The sequence below is a fragment of the Colletes gigas genome, unplaced genomic scaffold (genome assembly GCF_013123115.1).
Source record: "Colletes gigas isolate AHSC1104 unplaced genomic scaffold, ASM1312311v1 Colletes_gigas_Sc00013, whole genome shotgun sequence".
In the NCBI taxonomy this organism is placed as follows: Eukaryota; Metazoa; Arthropoda; class Insecta; order Hymenoptera; family Colletidae; genus Colletes; species Colletes gigas.
The window spans coordinates 2,099,521-2,123,950 of record NW_025106642.1 but is presented as its reverse complement, the minus strand read 5'-3'; the positions used below and the strand labels follow the sequence as shown (position 1 = coordinate 2,123,950).

General features: G+C 37.5%; 1 protein-coding gene across 2 annotated transcripts in view; it reads left to right on the top strand.

Annotated features, from left to right (window-relative positions):
• LOC122399330 (5-hydroxytryptamine receptor 1) overlaps window positions 1-24,430 on the top strand; it is a 128,341-nt gene that overhangs the window by 23,570 nt on the left and 80,341 nt on the right. For both annotated transcript variants that reach the window (XM_043399942.1, XM_043399940.1), the window contains exons 3-5: window positions 1,557-1,852; window positions 2,413-2,656; window positions 7,052-7,264. In XM_043399942.1, coding sequence (XP_043255877.1) covers window positions 1,557-1,852; window positions 2,413-2,656; window positions 7,052-7,264 — 753 coding nt within the window. The remainder of the gene's footprint in view (window positions 1-1,556; window positions 1,853-2,412; window positions 2,657-7,051; window positions 7,265-24,430) is intronic.

Here is a 24,430-nt window from a genome sequence, read left to right as displayed (position 1 = left end):
TCAAATAAATTCTACCATACCTAGATTCAAGGTTTACGTATAGCAACCCAAACCTAATCAACGAATGAAGAAATAAAAAATTTGTCTGGGGAGAAAGGAGAATTTGAATATTCTTTAAAATTGCATTCAAGTAGCCCAGTCACTTCTGTAAAAGTGAATTCCTGGAGTGCAAAGGGTCAACACAGTTGCAAAACCTTTCTAAAAAAGCAACAGTACGTTAAATGTCACTTGATATCTATTTCAGAATAAAATGAACATTCGTTCGATCGTTGCTCGCAGTGAAAGCAATAATAAGTGTGTTTACCGACAGCGTTTGAATCAGATAACTCTGTTCCGCCGAGGCAAAAGGAGGATGCACACGTTCGTTCGATAAGAAAACAATTCCGTCCGATACGCGTCGTTTGTTCGTTGGCATTTCAGCCTGCTGTATGCGTGTAAAAATTCCCCGTAACTCGGAATTAAAAGGCGAGAAGAGCCGGGGAGTCGATATCGAAACGCTTTATAGAATGATTCTCAATTTATAGAGCCGGACGTAGGGAAAGTTGCAGCTAAGAATTTCCTAGGTTGTACAACATATTCGGTATATCCAAAACTTCCCCGACCATAAAGTTTCCTAACTAATTTTGAAGCGATTTGAATTTCTGCTGAATTTTAAGCGTATCTAGTCCATAGTTTCGGTGGAAATCAAAGTATACAGTGCGTCAAGTTGGGATTCCTGAGTATTCTTAACACTAAACTTTATGTATACCCATTTCTACCATGACTTGTCAAGTATCTTTCTTTTTCTTTGATACGAGGCAACGTACTTCCAATTTTTGCATTGTATGTATAGAAAATTGTGTTTTGAAGTTTGTTCGTGAGATATCTTTCTCTTTCATATCGCATATTTTTTCTTAACGCGCGTAATTTAAAAATCTGTACAAAAATGTTCAATAATTTTATTCTGAATGTGCATACTTAGTACTTTAACTTCATACAGAAAGTGAGAGGAAATATAGACGATACCAGCATGATAAACCGTCCCACATTTATTGAAGGTTAAGCAGTTGGGATGCGTCGCTTGAACCGTGTCCGTGACAGATTGGACTGTGAAAGGGTTAATAGCTTGTCTTGGTTAGACAGGTTGTTTCAGATATATCTGATTGGCGGAGTCAAACGGATTGGGATCCTGAGATATGGGGACCAATCGCTGTGACGCACAGAGTAATCGGGAACTAATACTGTCATTCCCATGATTATCCGGTATCTAACTACGATTGTTTGCATCGTGCTATCACATACGAGCGGATTAGTGTCATGTTTACATGCATGACAATTCGATTGAAATGTTACATTCGCGAGAACCATATAGAACCAACCCTGACCGCTCAGGGGGTACATTCCAGGTACTTTTTTTCGTTTTAAATCACTGAAATGCATCTGGACTGATTGTCAATAATCTATTGATGAAGATAAAATCTCGTAATTGGACTAAAATATGGGGCATATGTTAAGAACGTGTTCAACTTTGTATGTAGATCTGGAAACCGGTTAACAGCTCAATTTTCTTTCCCCAGGCAATAATCATCGCCCTGGTGCTTGGTATCATCATAGTCGTGACCGTGATCGACAACATTTTGGTCTGCGTCGCCGTGTGCCTCGTTAGGAAGCTGAGAAGACCCTGCAACTATCTGTTGGTGAGCTTGGCATTCAGCGATCTCTGCGTTGCGATTCTGGTGATGCCGATGGCGTTGCTCTACGAGATCTCTGGCAATTGGTCCTTCAGCAAATTTATGTGCGACCTTTGGGTTATCTCCGACGTGCTCAGTTGCACGGCAAGCATCCTGAACCTCTGCATGATCTCCGTCGATCGGTAAGTGGTATCGCTATTATCACAAGCTCGACGTGTGACCAGACAGCAATGATTTTTAAAACGAGTCTCCATCAGATGCATTAAACTCCGACTAAATCAAATATATCATTTATAAATTTGTATTTTTGGATTTTCCGGGGGAAAAAATACTGTTTTAATCCTTTTACAAAATTCACTTTCACTGTACGACGTTCATTTTAAGAATCATTACTGTATCAGGTGTTTCGGTTAATTCTTAGTATTGCGATGATTATAAAAGTTGCTACACATCGTTTCGAATATCAAACCTCCCCACAAATAATTCCACAAATTTTTAGTGCTATCGAAAATGGAACGAAATAAAGAACATCATCGATACTTGCTACTTAATAAAGTGAAAAGTAAAAAAGAAAATGGAACGAAATGAAGAGTATCATCGCTACTTATTGCTAATACGTCCTAGGTTATTGGAAGTAGTTTCTTGCACCTTCCGTTAACGCCATCGATGCCTGTTCCATTTAATCAGCCATCGTAACGTATTTGATTAGCAAGCCGTGTGCAAATGCAGCGTTGTGTCGCAGATTCTGCGCCATAACGAAACCGCTGAAGTACGGGGTGAAGAGGACGCCGCGACGGATGGCCTTCTACATCGCCCTGGTTTGGTTAGGAGCAGGCTTCATTAGCCTGCCACCATTGCTGGCAATGGGAAACCAATACATTCACTCCGAGACCGGTCCTACGCAGTGCATGGTCTGCCAAAATTTCTACTACCAGATTTATGCCACCCTGGGCAGCTTCTACATACCCCTCTTCGTCATGATACAGGTAGGCTTTTTTGCTGAATCCACGATCGATCCAACGGACGCAGCTGTGGACAAAATTTAGTGGGCAGGTAAAGGAAACAGATATAAATTAAATTTAACCAGTGCAGTACAACTATTATGCACTTAACTTTTATGTATTATATATTATAACGTGAAAAATATAAAGAAGCGCGATGTATCCTTTTCACTCTCACCCAGTAGTCTCAAATGATCTATTTGGTTTGTAAGCTTTGCATGAAACTGATCATTTGTAAGGAAATAGCAGAATGTCAGTAAAGAAAGAATTTTCAAATCAAAATTCGTAAGTTACTGCATATTAGCAAAAAAGTGCAGTTTTTCTAAAAGTGTTTGAAAGCAAATATTGCAACAAAGAGTGGTCATAGTAAATATTGATTTTATTTTTGTGTTTTGGCAATTAATCAACATTTTCGTTAAATATGCCTCATTTCAACACAAATGTAAATAATCTATGTATCATAAAGATTTGTAATATATAAAATTCAAGTGCATAATAGGTATATTGCTTTGGTTAAATTTAAGAATAAATCTTCAAGGATGCAGTGTTTTTTAGATGCATAAAAGTAAACTCTTGACGAACACTGTACAGAAAATTGAAGTCCGTCGCGAATTTGAAGTCTAAAGTGGCTCCTGGAGGAAGCACAGAAATCCAACTTTAAATCCAAAAGACTTCCCGACCCTAATTTCAACGTTAAGCTCGATATCTTGGATGAATTAATGCATTATCTCGCGAGACGTTTCTATAGCTCTAAGATATCGTAGAAATTTATGTAAACTAACTTTATCCCATCGTAATTCCCAAATTACTTGCGTCTTACGAGGTTCTCGCGCATCAGTTCAATTTTCACGCATTTTAATAGAAATCTATTACGTCTTGAACTCGAAAACGCGTTTGTTTTGTAACGAAGCAGCGTCTCGAACTGTTAAGCTTCATCGAGTTAATGGAGATGCTGACACCGTGAACTTATTAGGCGACTATCGGAATTTAATAATACGATATGCCAACCGACAACGAAGTTAGTTATCTTGATTTAACGAAGCCTCATTAATGCGTTATCGAATTAATCATTTATGGATCAGCAGAGTAATGATTATAATATCTAACGTTGACTAACTCCAAATCGAACAGGTTCTTTAAACTCTTGTGAATGAAGATTTATATAAAATTACATCTTCATAACGGTTTCGATCTTAGAATAAGCCCTTTAGAGAGAAATTTGAGTAAAAAATTTTAGAAATTGTTTGATAATTTACGTGAAACCGGTATTAGTATAAAACGATGTCGAATATTGATGTCTGTTTGAAAGTACTTTTTACATCTCTGTCAGAGCTTAAACTTACTATAATAAATTCCACGTTTTTGTGATTGTACCGTATAGATTTTTGCTATTAAGTTTTATCGTAAGTAGTTGAAAGAAAGGACCTATATCTTTCTGTTACAAACATTTTCTGGAGTTTAAAACTGAGTGTTATCCAGTTAAGCCGAGAAAGAGTTCTCTTCTCACGGCGTTCGATCGGTAGCCAGTGATATTAAACTATAAAACTGTGTATACAAGAGTAAAAAATCGCTATTATACTATTTTATAGTGTTTCTACTTAATACTGCTGAAATCGATACCACTTGATCCGTTACGATGAAACAAGAATGAAACAAATGGAATCGTTAAACAATATACGTCGCAATTCTATGGAATTTTTATATACTTTCCATTTCCATAAAGTCAAATAATGGAATTCCATATCTTCTTATAAAAAAAAAACTCAGGTTAACGATAGGTGTCTCGACACGGATTAAAAACCGTCATGAATGTGTAAAGATCTAGAAAGTTTCCAACGATCGTGAAGTTTCGATGAGTTTCGAAACTTTGAACGAATCTCGGACATTTTGCATAAATTAACAAACGAATTTACAGACTCCTGAAAGCTTCGATCAACTTTTATTTTAAGAATTGCATTTGCCACGTTCCAATGGCTATTCGCATTTTAAAATATTTATACGGTCTGCAAATCGAAAGTTGCTGACTGTATCATAAAAAATGGAGTACTCCGCCAGCGCTTGACTTCTGTTAAACTATAAAACATCTACTTATCTCGCCGTGGACTTCGACTGTTGTCAAAGAAAATAAATTCATGGATCGCGTAGCATTTTTTCCGCGATGAATTCGTTTTACCTTTGTCGAGCGTTACAACGATCCCTCGTTGAATTAATTAAAACTGTTATCGACGATATTGCCCGTCGATTACCCGCTTTACGCATGATCGGTTCGGTTTCACAATTACGTAAAAATTATTCATTTCTCCGGCGGAGTTTTGGTTTAATTAACGCGTAGTCACCGGACTCCATTAATTGGTCTTCTTTGTTACATAAAGAACGCAACAGGACGACCATATTAAATCGACGAGATGCTAACTGGTAATTTATTTAGCGAGATTAAAACGGAAAATTCATTCTGCGTACGACTCGCTTTGGCGGAATTCATTTGAAGATAAAACGTTATTTAGTCTCCGCGAACTGGACAAAATATTTAATACAGCCCTCGAATATTCGATCTCCTGAATTTTGTAAAACGTTAATGGACTGCAGTAGCATTATTTTACACTGGAGACGGGCAAAATTTTTCTGTTCACTCTTTTACAAAATTATTAGCACGTTTTTGGGGGGGTGAACTCAATGAACAGGTGAATAAGTAAAACTCTTATATAATTTTTATTAAACGAACGTTCTATTATCAATTTCTTTATTTGTATTAATAACTAGACTGCTAATCTTGATGCAAATTCATATTTTTATTAATAGAATTAACGAAATGGGAGCTTTGTAGTTGTCTCAACCCCCAAATATAATTCATTCTGTAGTTTTTTGAGAATTAAAATAAATGCATAAAGATTCTAAGTCTTAGATAACATCGTATCTCGTTAACTAATACATCGGATCGAAGCAATCTTCCAAAACATTTGTTTACAAATCCCCGTCGCTAATGAGGGCCTGTGTCGCGTTGCAGCGCAATTTGCAATCGTTCAAAGGAACAAGTTTGCATTATGCGAACCGCATTTTCGATAAACCTTCGACAGAGCCCGGTACCAATTTGTCGTTGGCCCGTTACAAGCGTCGCGGTGCGTTTTACTACATTAATTAAAGGAACGCCTGGCGATAAAAGGGACACGCGGTCTCCGCGCGACGAGGATTCCACGTCGTGGCAATTATTTAACTGTTATTATGCCAATTCACGTTGACGTTCGCGGCGACCGCAGGCAAGGTGTCCGCGATCGTTTATTTTCAGACAGAGTTATGCCACGTTCCCGCCAATTATTTTCACGGGTCTGTTTGCCGCGCGCGGAAACGTCCAATTAATCGGGAACGTAACGTCGTGGGACGACAAAAATTGCGGACTGTTAATGATAGCGACGTCGCGTGGTTAGAAATTCGTTCAACGCTACCAAAAATTCGTCACCTAAAATTATACGCATTTTCTTTTGTTAGATTCTTAAAACGCGATTAAATTTTTTTTTAGAGTAAAATCGAAACGAAATCGTATCGTGTACAATTTGTGAAACGAGTCGAAAATTAAAGACGCATTACGGGCGACGTAACGTCGAAGAAAACGGCCTGGAAAATGTTTATAACGATCCTGGACTTGCATCGCGAGTATTGTTTCGACGCTACAATTACAGTAATAGCGGGTACCATTCGCCGCACATTACATGGTAATGAAATGTATCCGTATCGTATAACTCGGGCACAGGCATCTGTAGAACGCGATTACGGCTACGCGAATGGGATTTTCGCGTTGGTTACTTCATAGACGTTTCAGCGATCGGGAACTTGGATTTCATGTTTTATAGACCGACGAGACATCGTTCGACAGAGACGACGTTTTTAATGTCTATAGTGAACGTTACTGGGGCATCTATAAATTTGTTTTATTTATTTATTACTCGGAGTATAAGTCATCGACATCTTTTTAAGTAGGGCTAGACATTCTTTTAGAAAATCTTTTTAATCATTGCAAAATATTGTTTTATACTAAGTAGCTAAAATGCACGCCATTTGCACACTTGATTAACACTAGATTTACGGGCATTACCTTACAATACGATTTCTCTTCTAATTAGAATATGTATTCGTGCCAGTGTATCGATCAAATTCGACATAAGTTAAAAAATAATATTTAGGCGTTCTGCAATTTTAAATATGGAATCAGACACCTGACAAATTGACAACTTCCGTAAATCTAGTGTTAAAAATTTTCCAAGTGATTAAAATTATTATAAATTTGTTCCCTTGGAGTCTCCAGTGGAATTGAAATCTCTGAACACGACGTTTAGATCCCTTTTTTGTAGAAACCTGCGGTGAACTGGAACTGTTGCTTTGTTCCAGGTCTACTACAAGATATTCTGCGCAGCCCGCAAGATAGTCCTGGAGGAGAGGAGAGCACAGAGCCATTTAGAGACTCATTGCTACCTAGACATAGAGCCCACGGCGCAGCTTCATCAACCGGTCGCCTCGAACCGTCAATTAAGCTCCGACATACAAACCGCCCAGGGAAGTCCGCCTGTGAAGCAGCACAGAAGTTCCAGCGCCTCGACGACGGTGAGTAGATTAACAGATTCTACAAGATAGAACGCCTCGCGCAGGCTTCGCTCGTTTTGTTTGCTATCGGTGTCGATCAACGAATCATTCACCCTCGACCAACTCGCTCTTGACGATGACAAACCCGTCATATTTACGCGCTGATCACTCCACTTATTCCGATTCGAAGAAATCGATTTTCTTTTCCCCAAATCAGTAAAGATACATCGCGTTATAAACGAATGTACGAAATAATTTGTCTCGATGAGAATTAATTTAGTTCAAGAAAATATTCTGAAGGAAGAGGAAAGAAGTGTAATTTTGGACGTTGTTGTATTGGATAAATAGTTAAGAATTCGTTGCAATTATTAAATTACAATATGCAATTTGATGTGTTATTGGCGAGGTTTTGCAAGTCTATACGTCTACGTCTCTTTGCACACGATTATTTTTAATACGTTTTAATTATTATTATATCAGAATCTATTCTTAAACGTAATATTTTTGCACTGAGTGTATTCACCGTTCTCTTTCTTACTAACACGTGATTAGTTCACAGAGAATATGATCAAAATCTATTTTTAAACGTAGTATTTTTACACTGAGCGTGTTCACCGTGTAAAAGGAGACCCAAGTGTATTGCCACTTCCAGGCCTTTCACAGTTTTAAATTGTCTATTACGTGCGTTTACGAGGTTTCCCCCTTTTCTTCTTTCTAAACCACGGAACCAATTAAACCTCGGTGCTCCTAATGCTGTTAACGTTCGAATTATCGTTGTAAAACGTTTTAAAAACTGGTACTAGATTGGTGGAAAGCAATGAAACCTTCTGTCTTTTCAAGCATTTACTTGAACTAAATTACTTTTTGAGATAAATTATTTCGTACGATATTTCATACAGTTCGATTCTCAGCATTAGTATAAGACCTGAAATTACAAAATTTGTAATGGGTTTATACTTTTACGCCACAGTATAGTAGTTTGTTTAATTTATTATCTCCAATCAGCGTTATTTTTCATCCACAATTTTGTAGATAGTTTTGATGAAGAAAAAATTACAAATTAGATAGTTTTCGATACTTGACTCGATAGAATCGAAAATTTTCACTTCGGTGACGTTCCTTGTACGCATAAATTACTCGACATTGTCCACATACTAATCGCCAATGATACCACATTTTTTTTAACCCAAGACTGATCTTTCTTTCCCCTAGAAAGGACACAAGCAATTTTCCTTGACAAGGAAAATGCATTAGGCTCATTTACTAATTTTTTAAACCTGTTTTTACGATGGAACGTGGTATCTACTTCTTCACACAGCACCTGTGAATATTTTTTACCTGTAAAATATATAATATTGGGTTTGAATCGATACAGAGCTAGCTGATGAATCAACGGTGGGAATAATATTGTTAAATTTGTCTTGTTTTATGAGAATTGACGCTTGTTTCGATAATGTAAGGTTCTTTTTACAGACAGGTTTATAGTAACATATATTTTCGATTCAATTTGATCGTTTTTCGATACTACGTGCGACGACTTTAATTTAATCACACATTCCAAAGTATCGATTCTAAAAGAGACGAGTTCGCGTCTTGCATAGTCGTGCATAGTATGCGTAGAATCTTGAGATCGTTAGAATTTTAGTCGACACAAGAAGAAATTCTCTCCATATTTCCTGCGCTACAGGGTAATTCCATAGAAATAGCACATTAGTCTTCAATATTCTAAACAGTAACAAAAATCATCACCAACTTTTATGGCTTTAAAGGGCACATAATATAGTGGCAACAGTTCCTTAATAGATGGTTTATTATCTCAGCTATCGTACACAAAATCGAAAAATTTCTTTACTTAATATACGATACTATATCAGTGGAATAAAATGTTGGACATTCCAACAAAGAAATCGATAAATTACAATATCTTTGTAAAACTATAAAATAAAAATGAAATTCATTTTGATAAAATATTCTACATACAATATTTAATTCAAGTACTATTTAATACAGCAAAGTTAGATAATTCAGCCTGTATATTGGTTAAATTATTTCTTCAAAATCATTCCGTTCTGTTTTAAATTCGTACTTCAAAATGGCCGTCTGTGGATGATTAAAATCGCGAGGATACGAAGGTTTCCGGTTTGCAGTGGACCACCCTGTATATGTATACATACCTATAACATTGTTGAAGTAGTTAGAGTAACGAAATTACGCTACAGGCAAGTATGAAATTATATCCTGTATCACCTTGGGGCATTAACGCGCGAACATGCGCAGCGCGAAATTTTCTAATAAACGACTTTATCAAAATGCCAACGCGCGAGTGGCACATTTTTTCACGCTATCTCCGCTAATTATAAGAGTTCGTTGCGCAGGGTATTTTTTTGGAACTCGTTTTATTAGCTACGTTAAAAAAATTAACATCTTTTTACTCGACAAATATTTCTGTTTCAACGTGTTTAGAAGGGTTTACAAAAAATACGATATTAAGTACACGTAATTTATTATCCTGATACGAGTTTCTTAATTTTTTAAACTTACAGAGTTCTCTGCTTTTAAAAAGTTGTGATTTCTGTAAGTTTAGAAATATTGTCGATTTTACACCTCCTGCGTTGTCAAGTTTATTTTCAATCGTAACGTGAATATGTTTTTTGGAACTGTATTCCGTGTTCGATATTCCCTTCGAAACGTTATCTATGATTCGATTCCGCACGCACAATTGGGAGGATCAAAACTAAAATACGGTTTTCTTGGGAATGGAATCTGTATTGTTGCTCCTCGACGTGAGGTTTCCATGTCCCCGATGTCTTGAAAAATTACCGGTAGAATCGTCCTTCGAATAAAAAGAGGATCAAATAGAGAGGATCGGGAAGAAAAATGTTTCTTAAAGCACGAATATTGAGAGAAATAGTCGTGGATCAGAAGCAAAATCTGTAGAACATATTAAACGGAATATTTCTTAATCTAATACAGCAAAGTGTCGTGAAACCTGAAAAATAGACCGCGTATGAAGAAGAAATATATTTCAGTACATTTTTTGCATACGTTGTATCCTCATTGAAGAAATAACGAAGTTTATCTAACAGTAAAAGATAATTGTGTATGTCACCAATTCTTGCATATCTCACGTGTCTTGGTCGTTTCAATTTTTACGAGTTTATTCTGTAAATAAACGTGTACCCCTCTGCGCCTTATGCAAACGCGAAACAGATTTTCGCTAGAAAACACGCGGCCCGGCGTAATTTAAAACTAAAATTATCCTATAGTTTCAAGATAACTTAGATAAGATTTTGTATAAAGTAGCCCATAAGAAAAGCAAGATTTTATCCTCAATCCTAAACCTACACGTGCTACCAACCATCAAGTCAATTAACGTAATTTATGTACTCGCGTTTCAAACTATACGTACAAACGCCAACCCAGACATTAAACTATCTTTAGAAGTTAACGGGTCAAAATTTTGCAGTACGTAAAACTCTTTTTCTTTGTTACTCTCGATCGAAATGAACTCACATTAAAAATCATTAAATTTATTTGAAAGTACGTGGAAAAATAAATCTATAGATTCGAGTTTAGAGACAATAATTTTTTTTAATGAAAAGTAAGAACAATAGTGTCTCAAAATTTAGGCAAAAGGAGATCAGAGTTCAGAGAAATAATGAAATTAGCTTCGGTTTAAAGTGTTCGTGAATCCACGGAAGTTTTCGAAAACATTTGTTATTACGGTTGGAAATTAGCAAACAATTTAAGGTACCGCGAGTCTGACAAAGCACTCCGCGCTCGTCCTCGTTATTTTTGGCTTCTCCGTGCGCCAATGGAACACGCCGTAAATTCACTTTTGCCGCAGTTAGGAAGAATTCAGAAAAGTCACAAAGAGATGTCGGAGCAGCTGGTGATAGTGCCGCCCATTTTCACAGGGCGGAACGACTTTAAAATAACAAAAAAAAATTCTCGCACCGCACCCCGTCACGCCTGGAAGCTCTCGCGTCGAAAACAATTCGACTTTTTTTTAATTACTCGAAGGACCCTTTTCATCGGGTCGCGCGGAAATACTCAACGCGGGAGAAATCCAGTTTTTTCTACATTACTTCCGAAAATATATGCCAATTTCTTTCGAATTTTAAAAACTCTTCTGTTCGATTCTAGCTTTTTTTAAATCCTTTAGCGCCTTATCGTATTAGTTCGAAATGAAATTTACATTATTCCATTTAAAATAATTTAATAAGTAAAAATACATTGTCCGTATTTTCCATTTAAATTTGAAGATAAAAATTCTAATAACATCTATTAAGACTGTCTGTTTAATGGAAAAAATTATCACTCGGAAACATGAATCTTTCGATCGAAACAAGTTCTTACATTGTCATTTTTATCTGTCTAAAGCTAAAAATACAGTAATGATTCTTAAAATAAACATCTCTTCAGGGTTGAAGTTCAACTCCAATAAACATTGAATAAAAACGAGAAAAAAAACTGTTTTTTATATAAATAGAAACGTTCAACTTACGAATCACGAGTTCATTTTAAGAATCATCACTGTATATTCGACCGAAATACCATTCTAGCGTATCATATACCCTTTTCACACAAAATTCCCAAACTTTGCCGGTTTTTTGTTCGTCCTCCATTGCGATCTAATCCTCTGCGGCTTAGAAACACGCGTTCCAAGTCGTCCTTTTAAGAACGCCCCGTAAACATGTCGCAAAATCTACGGATATATCGTGCTTGCTACACGGTAATATATTTCCATACATCAAACTTCTGGCCGAATAAAGCCACTTGGATATCCGCCAACATATCACGACAGATGCGTGAGAAAAGCCTCATGCATCTTTCATCGGACCGTTTGCCTGTTAGATGCTTTTGATATCCACCGAAACTATGAATTTCGCTCCGTCGATTCTTCGACATTTTCGAAAGCAAACGTTTACACGAATTATTGGCCGATGGCCAGACCAGGGGACTTATCGGGCTTTCCTCCCCGTGTTCGCGTTTCAGAAGCGTGTAATATCTTGGACAGATTTATGGCGGCACGATTGCTACGTTTGATAATTAAAAACTCGAGGGACGGGTACGAGAACGGAAGTTGCAGAGTCGCAGTTACTTATTAGCAAGATATTCTTTCCGTTTCGCGTTACGTAATTTATTATATTACACTGGGAGGGGAATTTGTGTACGGGGAACATGAAATTGTATAAAATTTTCTTCCACGATTCTTTCGTTTTCTTTGGGAACAAAGCTATAAACCGGCCAAGCTACTAGAATCGCCCTGTACGTTTCGTCTGCGTGATACATGACGCTGTCGTGTCGTAATACAAAGAAAAATACGGTTTATAACGTCGCGTTATACGGCGAATTTTTCTCTATACCGTACCATTGCGAAGCAAATTTTTCTCCGTAATGTACCACCAAAACCTCGAACATACTTCATGTGCCACAGATACTTATCGAGAGAGTTTCGATTCCAAGTCACATACAGATGTTCTTCGTAGAACTGTTTGTTACGTTCTCGATTATTCTTATTTGAATTGACCAAGACTTTTGCTTAGATCAATTACATACATAGAGAAGAAACAATTCGTCGAGTAAACTATAACGTTAAAATAGCAAGTAAATTCTAAAAGGCTCATATTCGTAAAATCAGTGTTTCTTTTGAAGTACCAACGTGTAATTACAAATTTCTAGGAATTAAAATACCTTAACGCGTCTAAAACAAAATTAGTTTCACCAAAGACAGAGATATGTGTACATTTTTCCTTTTTTCTTTGGAAACGAATATGACAGTGTATCATGGTGCACAGTCAAAGTTCAAGTATACGTCGTTATTAACCGAACGTATATTTACGAAGGTCTCTTGTCGGAGGCTTTGAACACCGTTGACGTGCACCATGAGACAAGGTTTACAGACCTTTGGAAGACAATTGCCGGATGGTGGGTTTACCACACGCGCTGAACTTCAAGACGACTACCCAAGAAGTTCCAAACAATGGATCTTCAAGTCTATTCTAAACATTCACCAGACACTCCCAAGCATAAATCTTCCGTTATCGTCGCTACCCATAATCTTTGCAACGCCCACAAATTCTATCGAATCGTAGGACTGCGCCAATAATTGTATTCCACGCGACCAACGTGACAAAAACTATCGAATTTTTGTATCTTTTCTATTTCTATTTCCAAGCTACCACTTTGAGGGCCATTTTCAGGGTGGTTTGCAACCATTAAGTGGATTATTGGAGCCACTGGGGTCTCCCGCAAGTTTAAACTAATTATTGTTTAATATATATCAATGTAATTATTTGAAAATTTATGTAGTCCTCTATTAGTTCATGTTGATGTGGCAGTTGATACTAATTGATACTTCAGGATTCTAAGAGCTGTATCCTTTGAGGAAAATAGGGGTTAAAAACAGTTATGGTATCGATTCTAAATTGAAACTGTTACAAGAAGAAAATGTTATAACTATTATGGATATAGAATCGATATTATAACAGTTTGAAACATTCCAACAAGCTTCTTCAAGATCAAAAACCTGGAATATCTCACAAATTATTAGACGAATTGTTGGTTTTAGATAATATAAAAATCCGAAAATAATCATTCGATTCTACGAAATCGTTCTTCGAAATCTGAAATTTTTCAATTTAATTGCTACATTCGAATCTGCGTGGTCGTCGACCGAAGAAATTGGATTTTCCAATTGCGTTCGAAATTCGAGAAAGAATTCCACGCCGCAGAGCAAGCGATGTTTCCATGAATTTTTTATTATAAAAAGGCGCTGGGAACATCGAAACGGCAATGAATAAAAAATATTTTCATCGAACGAAAATTCTTCAATTTCGACACAGGGAGTCGGAACGAAAAAAATTTTATTTTAAACGGGTACAGTATCATTTTTGTTCGTATTTTTCGATCTTTGAATTTATATATAAAACACTGAAAATTTATATTCGCGGTTGATAGCAATCTTGCTTGATTTGTACTAATTATTGGAAACTGAGAATCAACGAAAACTCTGCGGATCCTGCATGGGAATTCGAATGTCCTGGCAAAATTAAAAATGTCACTTGTTTAACGTTTGGAAGGACTCGTCCGGCAGAATGTCGGGCCTCAAAGCGTAAATACAATGCTCGAGTATTACATCTCTTGGCTGGTTCTATTTTCCCCGCCGTCTCGCGTTGTTATTACGTTTGTTCCAACATATCCATCTTCTGATATCATCGTAAAAATCTCTCTTACTCCTGATAACAGCGACCCGGAAAATGCTCCCGCTTCAATGCTCTCGCGTACCGAACACGGACAGATAGTGATCGATACAAATGGAAAATTCCAGAAATCTGAAAACAATTTCATCAATCCCTTTCATTCGCAGTAATCAATTTTCACGTTTCGATACAATTCCAACTATTTGAACGGTCGAACTGTAAACATTTTACACGCTACTGCGATATCAAGCCCATCTACTATTTAAATTAAATTACTAATTATTGTACAATTAAAACTGCTCCGTATTATCGAGTCGTGTCGATCGATTAGCAATTTATAAAATTTTAATTTTATTTTTATCGCATCCTAGATCGTTATATCTATAAAAAAAATCGTAGATGTGTTTCTAATATTATCGATACATTGTATAGCAATTTAATAATTTATTAAGAATGCACGTACACTCTGTTTTACATGAATATTATCCAAGGAAAGAATATCTTTTGTAGATTCGTTATTTAAGAATATTTTATCTCAAAACTGAGCAAAAAACGATAAGAAAATTATGAAGCTTCGCAGTTTCTTGTGCTTTAAAGAACTCGGTTTCTCCATCGAACAGACAATTCCTATTTTCATCCTCCTCGAGAACGTTTTCCTCGAAACGAAGAAACGGTTGAATTTATTTCTCGTAATACGTTCCTAAAATTGAATCCGTCAAAGTAGTAATGAAAGGCTTCGAAGACAAAAAGTTTCCAGAATGCGTTTCGAGCGAATCCTATCCGAACCGATTTCATCCACGCCTGGAATTTTTCCTCCCGAATTTTCTTTACCCTTCCTTCCCGTAACTTTCTCGAAATTCTAATTACGAATTTACACGCGAGAGTACTTCTTCTAGTTGCAACATACAACGAGAGAAGAGATTCAAGTGAAATCTCCGTGAGTCAGAAAATTACTTCAACAACTTTGTACCGCTTGTCTGTTTAAACGAAACATCCTGGCGCTGTCAGCGTTTCGTCGTTTTGTTGGAAAAATCACAAAAAGTATAATAATGTGTGAAACATCATATCTGTGTGACGTGATTCAGTATAATACATTAGAATATATGTACACGCTTTTGTATTCTTTACAAAAAAGTAGGGAGGTTGAAAAGTGATTATTTTAAAAGATATTTTAAGCTTGAAAGCATGATAATGAATATTGTTTAAGTCTAACAATTTGAATAGAGTGTTGGAAAACTGAAGTTAAAGTATTCCTAAAAATAATCAGTTATCGACCCAAATTCCTTTATTTGTATATAAATAAAATAGTTCTGTGGTGATAGTTCCCGCGTTCGACAGTAGAGGGCTACGCTCTTGTCTTTCTCACAAGTGCTCGACCGACGATTCAATATCATAATGTTTAAGATAACCGCCTTCTATCTCGCTTATTTCTTTCTACAATAGCAAGTCCCATTAAAAAAATATAAATAATCTCGAAATCTTTCCAAAGAACAATTTTAAAAAGAAAAATTTCTCTATCGTTATCCTAAAATGATTTCTATATAATAACGAAGATTTTGAGGGGTTGGTTCACTCCATATTCTACCCCAAAATTGTAGTATGTGTTTAGGTCAGTTAAATACGCTTCTCGAGCGACGTCCACGCGATTAGCTGTATATACCCTTCACTGTCGCCTGTATATAGTTCGCGTGTCATAAACGTTAGCATCGTGTGGCGTTAATATCCTGGGAAAATCCGCTCAACGCCCTTGTCATTATCCAAACCCAAGAGCGTTGGCAAAGTAGCGAGTGCGAAACTATCTTGTAGAATTCCGAAAAAGGAGGAGCGACGCTAACCCATTCGCGTCGCGGAACTTCCGTCATATATCAGACGGCGTTTCTTTCTCGTTATAACTTTCGTGTCCGGGCATCCATCTTCGTATATCATCCGCGGGGAAATATGTTCCTCGGCGAACTTGGTCCCGGCGTTTTCCCGCTATCGGCGAACCAAACGGTTCGCGCCGCGTTCCTGTCTGGCATCCGGCAGACGCGCGATCTCGCAAAACGATACGTTTATTCCGGTGTTATGGCCAGTTCGGACTGTGGGGGGGCAAACCTGGACGCTAAAATGTCCAAACGGAACCATCCAACGTCACATTCTCACTTACAACGTAATCAAATACATATCCATACGTTACATCTATCATTTTTCTATTTACTATTCACAGAACACTAAAATTTAATATTCTATTTCTATTCTATAAAAATTTAATATTAATTCAGTTCATAAGGTTTTGTGTATTTTTGTGTTGGAAGAGAATGTGTACCAAGAGTTTATTGACGTAGCGATTAGGAGAATTGTCTGCTAGTTGAAGTACCCTTTCCCTATTTCCTCGTTAGTGGCCCAGTGCAATCGACCAGGGATTTCCCTAAAAGCAATATTTTGTCACGGAACGTAACACCGGATTCCGGCGTATCAAATCGCGCGCGATGCTCGACGATACGTTGTACCGCGCAAAACGGCAAATTTCAACGGGAATAAACGGGTCAACTTTTGAAAAATTTCCACGAAAACCCGGCCGACCATCAGCACGCAATAATCTCTGTCGTGTTTATTGTACTCTCGTTGACTGTCCGCGGACCGAAAAAGGTAATTTGTTGCAACCAAATGGACAGTTCGCGATTGCTCTGGAATCCGTGCTTTTCGCGGCGAAAACCAGTGAAAATGTTTGCGCCACTTCTCTCGATGGCCTCCTGAAAAAAGGCAAATTTATATGGATAAGGTGAACAGCTTTTTGGGTCTCGTTACGGTCGCGAAATTATGGAATTTTAAATTCTAATACTGGAAAGCAAAGTCATCATTTTATCAAACGAAACTCTGAACACTCAGATATAGTTATTGAACGTGAGTACTTTGATTATGGATCTGAAATGTTCTCATACTAAGGTTGCATCGTATCAAAGAGTTTTTACAAGATCATCAACAAAAAATATAAATAAAATCAATCTAATTTTACCAATATTTGATTTTCAATTTAGGTATCTTTGCATAGGATTTGTTGGAATCATAATGTGAAGTGAACTTTATTGATTTTTTTAACAAAGTTTTAACGTTTCGAGTACTTTGAACAACAATAGCGTGGATCTATCGTTTAGAAACAGTCTAACGTTTTTTGGGGCGTGTTCGGAGAAATTAGGCACGCGTGTTAAATAAGGCTTTATCGCAAACTTGATAATTGATGGTTTCGATAATGACGAGAATGTTAAGCCGACGAAGCTTGTTAGCGTCAGATTTGGCTTCGATTTCCGGGCGGGTGATTTATGGCAGATATCGAATAACTGCACCCTCGGGGAAAACGCGGAGCAGGCGTTCGAGGATTTCGGCATGAACTTGTCAACGTTTCTGCTCGCGTAAGAAAAATTCACCGCGCGGCGCTCGCGCGGAAGTTTCTGTTCGCTGAACTTGTACCCGTTTGGAAGGAAATTAATTTGACTCGCAGATGAATTCGCGGATGCTCATCTGGATGTGAACTTCGTTACAGGAACGAGGAACAATTAGAAATTCTAATTCGTTTCCGTTTCATGTTTATTCCGAGGAAATGTATATTTCCCATGACGATCCCGAGAGTGGCAAGAATACTTTTAAAGTGGATTCCAATATATTTCATTAATCTGCACACCATTACCGACGCTAACACGATGAAAAAATTATATTTCAATTTTGTGGTGTAACTTTTTAATCAAACGATTCTAGATTCTAGATTTGAGATTTTATTTACTGGAAAAGTTCGATTTTTTGAGTAAAGTTTATTTCAGATTATATTCCCAATGATTTGAAATCAAATATTGGTAAAATTTGGTTTTAAAGAAAGAAATGAAGAATTCTAGAGACATTTCTTAAATAACGTATCGTAATCTGTCGTGCGTGAAATCGCGAGTTTGGCCAATACGCGTGGTTTGGTGGTGGGGCACGGCTAGCCTAATCCAAACCTCGCGTCGAGCGGCTCTCTTTCGTCACGGATCCGCCATAGTGTAAACATCGCCGTCTGAGGAAAGGAAAGGACTCGTCAAAAGGCTTCGACACTCTCGAGCAGCTCAAAATCCAGTTACGTTTCCTCTTCCCCAGTAATCAAGGCCACTGCCCTCACCTTCTTCTTAAAGAAGGTAAAACCAATTTTATTTCTTTACAATTCGACCAGAAACGTAGTATCCTACGCTTTGATAATTCTGTCTTGAACAAAGACACACACAAAATATGTCGAAAGTCAAGCGATAGATTCAGCCTCGTAGTCCTTTGACCTTCTCGAATACACACGCGTTACAGTATATGTATATTATAATTCATTCGATATCGGATTTATTTCAAATGCAATATCGAAGAAAGATTTAGATGTGATTATTTGTGATATTTAAATAGGTACTTTAACCTGTTTTTGATTAAAATAGAACTGTTCGTAATATTGTTTGTAATAATAGGTAATATTACTGCTTGGTGATACCTTGTAGTAGAATCTTATTACCCCAAATGGAAAATATAAAGATTCTCGCGTGTTACTATATCTCTTCTCACTATAATTACACTCATCTTATTATTTAACCGTGTGTTTCAGTTTCAGTGAATAAACTCAACTACACCCGTTCATACTATTCTGATTTTCCCTATCAGAGCTCAGTGAGTTGGTATAATGGTGAATTTAAACATTGGCAATTCAGCGTATCTGTGAAACAGTATGTCGACGAATTGATATATCGTTGGTCTCTCGATATATTGGCAAATCAGTACATCGATGGAACAGTATCTCGGTGGATCGGTATATTGATAAAACAATATTCCGATGCATTCATTTGTCGGTGTGCTTGCGTCTAAAGCTGTCGACTGGCGAACGCGTGTGTACGTTGAATCGACATATCGATAAAATAGCGTGTACGTAAATTTTTGCGCCCGGTAATATAGTGTGTCGACGAATCGGTGCATCGATGTATCGCGTCGATATATTCATACGTACGTCGATGAATCTTCGGCGTCGATATCGGTAATTCCGTGTTCGACGAATCCGAACGGTGATGAATCGACCGACCGGTAAATCGTTAGCTCGCGGAATCGATTTCCAGACGCGTGAACGTGTTCGATGTGTTGCTAGATCCGCGCATTACGACACAAATAAAATGTGCGACCCGATACGAGTCTCGATCCGCCAATATTTACACGGCACATTACTATTTTTCACGTCGATCGCCGCGTTTCGTCGTTCGCGTAATTCAAAGGACAAAAGTGTTTCTGTTTGGTATTCCACGCGCTACGATCTCGCTACCGTGTACCGTTCGGAAGTTTGAATTGTTTTGAAAACATTATTAGACGCCTCGCGTACTACTTTCGTGAACTTTGCCAACAAGTTTCCCCGGGAATGATACTTTTTCAGAAATTTCCCGTTAAAGCATTCTAAGTACGTGACGCAAAATTGGAGAACGCCGAACCATTAGAAGAATTTTAAATATACAGATTGTTTCGTCTAACTTTAGCGTCTTATTGGATCGCTTGTCGAAGAAATGAAATGACCTCGATCTGAAAATTTTTAATTATACCAGTTTTTACCAAAAATTGCTGTTATTCCCAAGAAGAATTACCAATGCTCGTGAATTAAATTTTATTCGTTTATTCTGTTAATTCTGTTCCTGTTATCATAAATAAAACCTGTACGAGTTGTGGTGCTTATAATGTACTCATCGTAGCGGCGCCTGCGGAATGCAAATAATTAAAATAGGTATAGCATTTATAGTTTTCATTGCATTTCTGCCATTTGATCCCGACTTCATTATTGTCTGAAGTATTTTATTAAATTCCTCGGCTATTTTCCCTCGTATCTCATGAACCTCATATATTTGTGTTTATCAATTTTTAATGTAGTTGCAATTATATCATAATTTTGCAGTATGTATCTTCCTCTTTTTTCGTTGCTGATATTTTTCTTTATATAACGAAGTTACTAACCACCTTGTAGATAGTGTCTATTCTTCTAATCTTGTTTTTGTAACAAATGGTAAGTTTCTTCAAACTGATCAAAAATTTCCAAATTGAAGGAAATGTCTTTCTTTTGTTCAGAGAATAATGAAGTTTCTGATGGCAAAATTTTAAAGTTAGATTAACGATTTTTTGAAAAAATTTTTTAAATAAAATTGTCGAGTTGATTTTACTAGGAGCTATAGCCATACGTGTACCAATCATGTGTTAAAAATTCTAAGCTAATTGGTCATGTAGATTTTGCAGTATAGTTAAATTCTACTTCCGAAAATTAACAAGATCATTTAACGTGGTATCTTTTTGTCGCGTACACGTATGGTTTCCCGCATACTGCGCGGTTCCATTCTCCGGAATCGTACGTTCTCGCTTTAAATGGACCGTTTGTACAATTCGCTTTACGAGGCAGCCACCCTCATTATGGCAAAGCTGCGAACCGTATCCCGTCAGACAAACAAGCGTGTAAAATCCATTTGAAACGCGGAAACGATGCCTTTGGGCCTCTCGATTGCTCGAAACGACCGCGTCGAAGAGTCCGTCTTCGTTGTCTGGCGGTTCCCATCGACGTCGCGACGCTGTTTCCATTAACAAGCACGGGAAACGACTGCAAAAGAAAAAAGTCACAAACGCTGATGTACACGTGAAAAACTGCTCGTCCCTCGGGTAATTTCACATTTTTTCCTTTTTCTCTTTTCACCCTTTCGCGTCGCGACGATCATACTTCAGACGACGCGACGTGTTAATCAAACTTATCTCGTCCTAATGAAGCTGTCGCAATTTAGCCAACCGAATGACGCTCTATTCTCTGATTCTTTCTCTCTCCCTCTACATCCGCTTAGAAAGTCGATATATCGATCACGGTGGTCGTTCTTCTCGATCTCCCTGAACCAGTTTTTCTGAAACTAAAAATGTTTCCATCTTTGCACGAATTTCTTAAAATCAAGGAGTGAATAATTCCCCTTGGTGTCCATATTTTGAGTCAAACTGTTGATTTGTTCGAGTTCATCGAAGAATAATTACAGGATTCGGTTCCTAAAGTGTTTCTATATATTTCTGAAACACCCTGTATATCGAAACTGTACGTGAGATCGAGGTTCGTACCGCGAGTAAGAAATTGACAGCATCTGTTCTGTAATTGGAGTGGATGATAACCAATGGGGACCATTGTCTGGCTAGTCATGTATAATTCTACTTATTTGTTACCTGATAAGTTACTAGCAGTTGGTTGAGGCTTCCGTGTCCTTTGAGGGAAATGTTCCAACATTTCGCTGGCATTGCAAACTGGCTTTATCAAGGATCAAATGACACTGATATATATTGTGCCATTCGACCCCCCAAAGAAGGTAACTGTAATGCCGGTGAAACGTCGGGACACTTTTCTCAAAGGACACGGCTTACGCGACGAAGCCAGGCCACGAAAGCTCGAAACGTCTTATATGTCACTAGGTTAATCGTTGGTCCTCCACCTAACAACAGAAAGTCCAAAAATTATCAAAAATAATCTTTCGACTTTACGAGATCATTCTCGGGAATTTAGAATCTCTCGATTTAATTGCCACGCTCGAATCACGTTCTCGTCGGTCAATGAAATTTGATTTTCCACGAAAAAGAATTCCATACCACGGAGCCAGCGATGATTCCATGAATTTTTTATTATGAAAAGACGCTGGCCAACGTCGAAACGACAATGAATAAAAAATATTTCGCTGACCCGCGAAAGCCTCAAATATCTTGAGTGTTCGGTGACCCACATGTGGTCGAGAATGATTTTCGGAGGGTCTTGAATCAAAGATGTTACCTCTGAATTGATTTTCTCTTTGGCGATCGTTGACCTTTTGTACAATTCTGATTTTACTTCTTTTCGAGCCAAGAATTCGTGCAACTTTCATAGAAGCCTTGATTTCGTTTTTTGGGGGATTTCGTATGATTAGATATTTCTAAAAAATGATTGAAAAGTTCGTGAGATTGCATATCCCTCAGACTCAATGTAATTGGCTAGTAATTTCTGTTTAATGTTTTCTTCGTAATGTCTCAAATGTAATAATTTATAATTCTCTCGAGTTATGTCGAGTTTTTGGAAGATTTGTTGAATCTAAAAGATATAAAAGACACCCAATACTCAGTAAAGGTGATATTCTGTTACCATGAAAATTGCACCGTTCTTCTTCGGATCGTGTTTACGATTTTCGATTCCCGTGGCCTGAAATTCTGATTCCCGAAGTTTGGGTGTCGAATAGTAAAGTACGCGTTCTCGAATACCAGCTAGGAGTAATTGATTCGGTCTAATCACCATCGGTTTTCCGTAACGAATTTACCGCAACGCGAACGCAGTCGGAGTTACAAGATGGCCGCGCAAAACCGCGTGTGTCGTTACTGTTCACCGCTGCGGTCACCTCCCGGTTATTTATTGTCCGCGGAGGAGGGGAGGAACAACAAAACGGTGAAATTACAAACTTCAAGCCCCGACCACTGCGATAGCCTGCTTAATGTCGGTGCTTTATGTATTCTGGACACAGTAAAAACCTGGCTGCGCCCGGGAATTATTACGGGCACCCAGAAAACATCGGAAATTCTGGTCACTTTTAAGCCTGTCAAAATAAAATACGCGTATTAATACGTTGTTGGAAACAACGGAAATATTGCGTTCATTTAAGTTTAAAAAAAAAAAGACAAAATTATAATTCACTTTTAAATATTTTTTATGAAAATGGAACTCGTCGAAAGATCACGATTTTAAGTTACAGAGAAATATTATTTTCGTGATCGATGACAGAGAATCACAGATCTTGCTTGAAATTACGTTTCGTTTGATTAATAGTAAGATCTTGAAGCGAGTAATATTTTCTCAGGCAACCTGATAAAATTTCTTTCATTTGACGTTGAAAGTGAAAGTGTAATTGCCCTAAAACGTAGTAATTTACCACGTAGGGAGGTCAAATGTCGGTAGAGGGTGCTTTAGATGTATTATGGAAATTGATATAGCGAAGACCAAGGCTGTCATAGGATTCCAAGTCTTGGTCTCGCTCGGAATGCAACCCTAAATTGGAGATCCGGTTGTAATCTTGAATATAAGATGACCGCAACTTAGGGCTCTGGCCATGATCTTACTCACAAGTTAATCCTAATTTAACTTACCGTTTCGCCGCGAGGAACATCGTAACTTTAAACAAAATACACGAAAGATTAAACATCCAATATTCACTTTCCCAAATTATGAGTACAAATAAAAGAATTGATATTTTAATGATCGATCGACAAATAAATATTTTTCATCGATGAGAAAGGAAGTCCTCCACTCTATAAATATATTATTTACTCAGCTCATCCATTATTAATAATATAAAATTATTTTTACTGACCAAACTAACTTCTGCAACACTTCGTTTCCTCGTTATTAGATATCAAATAAGCGATAAAGTAATTTTAATAGGGGATTGTTTAATAATTAAGCGCAGAATATTTTACGTTGGAACCGAAGTTCGCTCGTTACGCGTTCAAAAACTTTCGATCTAGCGAGCGTGAATTTTACAAGAATCAATTGCATCCAGGATGGGAAACAAACTTGGGAAAATTGCGTCGATAGAGAGGAGATTCTAAGCTTTTGCAACGAGATTTTTCGTAATATTAATCGTACGATGATGCTCGCTTAAAAAGCGAGGCAATTAGAAAGATAATTTCGCCAGCAATTTACCGGCCCGTTTCGCTATTTTGAAAAAGTTTGCTTGAATTTGGAGCGAAGTAACGCGAGCTTTGAAGGTATGCCGCGCAAACTTTCCTGACGAGTCATATTCGCTGTTTTCACCCTCTCGCGGAATTTTGCTCGTTCCCCGTAACGAGAAATTCTTGCTATATCGATCCCGGGCTAAATAGTTGCATAACTGAATTACTGACTTCGATGCACACGTTATACATTAACTAATCGAATCATCGAAACCGGCGTGTTGGTCTAGAACGAAACGAAAAGCAGTTATCACTTTATTCACAAGTT